Consider the following 1,079-nt stretch of genomic DNA (forward strand, 5'->3'; position numbering starts at 1 on the left):
AGAAACTTTGGGACTCGCTGACCAGAGCCGAGAACGGAAAAAGGGAAACGGAAGCACAAGACCGAGCAACATGGAGAAGGCTCCCACCAGGGAAAAAGCCGCCTTCCGACAAACCGGCAAAACGGACACCAGCCATCGCCTGCCTGAAGACTCCGCCGCCAGCCAGAATAGCACAAAGGAAACTTCAAGCTCTGATATCGCAACACACGGAGGAACAACCAGCAACGCGAAAACGACGGCCACACATCAGGCCATACACGACGACCACAACACCAGCAGCCCAAGAGTCGAGCAAGGCGCAGGGAGAACCAGACCATAAGAAGAGACTGCCGAAAATCATCATGGATACGCCGATCACGAACAAGGTTCGCATAGAGACCCGCGCTCCGCCGGCGTACAAGATCCCGATTTCCAGAGGCAGGACAATCGACGTGCCATACCATGCGGCACACGTCGCACACAAATATCGACGGTATGTGGACGGGGAGCTGTGGCGGGTCACATTCACAAAAGAGGGAAAATTAAAAATAGCATATAAAGTAAGATAGAATAAGGTTAAGTTAGGATAGATTACAAACAAGTTAACAAATGGTAAAAGGGAACGTTACATAGAGATTATATAGGGGTATTAATGTGGTGAAGGGTAGATTTAGAGTAGCATTAAATATCACAATTAGATTTAAGTTGCGAGTGCCCGGGACAGGCACTACGAAGGGGGGGGGGGGGATGTGACGATCCGGAAAACGTCACGAAACAATCAATAACAAAAACGCCGAACAACCGCGCGCGGAATAACCGCAATGTCAACAAACAGTCGAAACTGTTTGTTATAATTTTGTATAAAAGCCGACAGAAAATCAATATCGGGGGATTTTGATCGGGAAGCTCCTCTCAGGCGCACGACCGACCAGAACTCGCAATTCCTAGAGATCCTAGACATCCCGTCGACCGAAGTGGATACGCGACGTCGACATCCTCTCCGATACCGCTCTACCGACCGAAGTGGATTCGCGACGTCGGTTTCCTATACACACACCGCTCTGTCGACCGAAGTGGATTCGCGACGTCGACATCCTCTC

At 50.3% G+C, this 1,079-nt stretch overlaps 1 protein-coding gene across 1 annotated transcript in view; it reads left to right on the forward strand.

Moving 5' to 3' along the window:
- The first annotated feature begins 17 nt into the window (after nucleotides 1–17).
- LOC116853112 (uncharacterized protein DDB_G0290685-like) overlaps nucleotides 18–1,079 on the forward strand; it is a 7,262-nt gene continuing 6,200 nt past the window's right edge. The window contains exon 1 of the mRNA XM_032833993.1: nucleotides 18–472. Coding sequence (XP_032689884.1) covers nucleotides 342–472 — 131 coding nt within the window. The 5' untranslated portion in view covers nucleotides 18–341. The remainder of the gene's footprint in view (nucleotides 473–1,079) is intronic.

The sequence above is a fragment of the Odontomachus brunneus genome, unplaced genomic scaffold (genome assembly GCF_010583005.1).
Source record: "Odontomachus brunneus isolate Ranch 3 - 2012 unplaced genomic scaffold, Obru_v1 Obru_scaffold_277, whole genome shotgun sequence".
NCBI classification, from domain to species: domain Eukaryota; kingdom Metazoa; phylum Arthropoda; class Insecta; order Hymenoptera; family Formicidae; genus Odontomachus; species Odontomachus brunneus.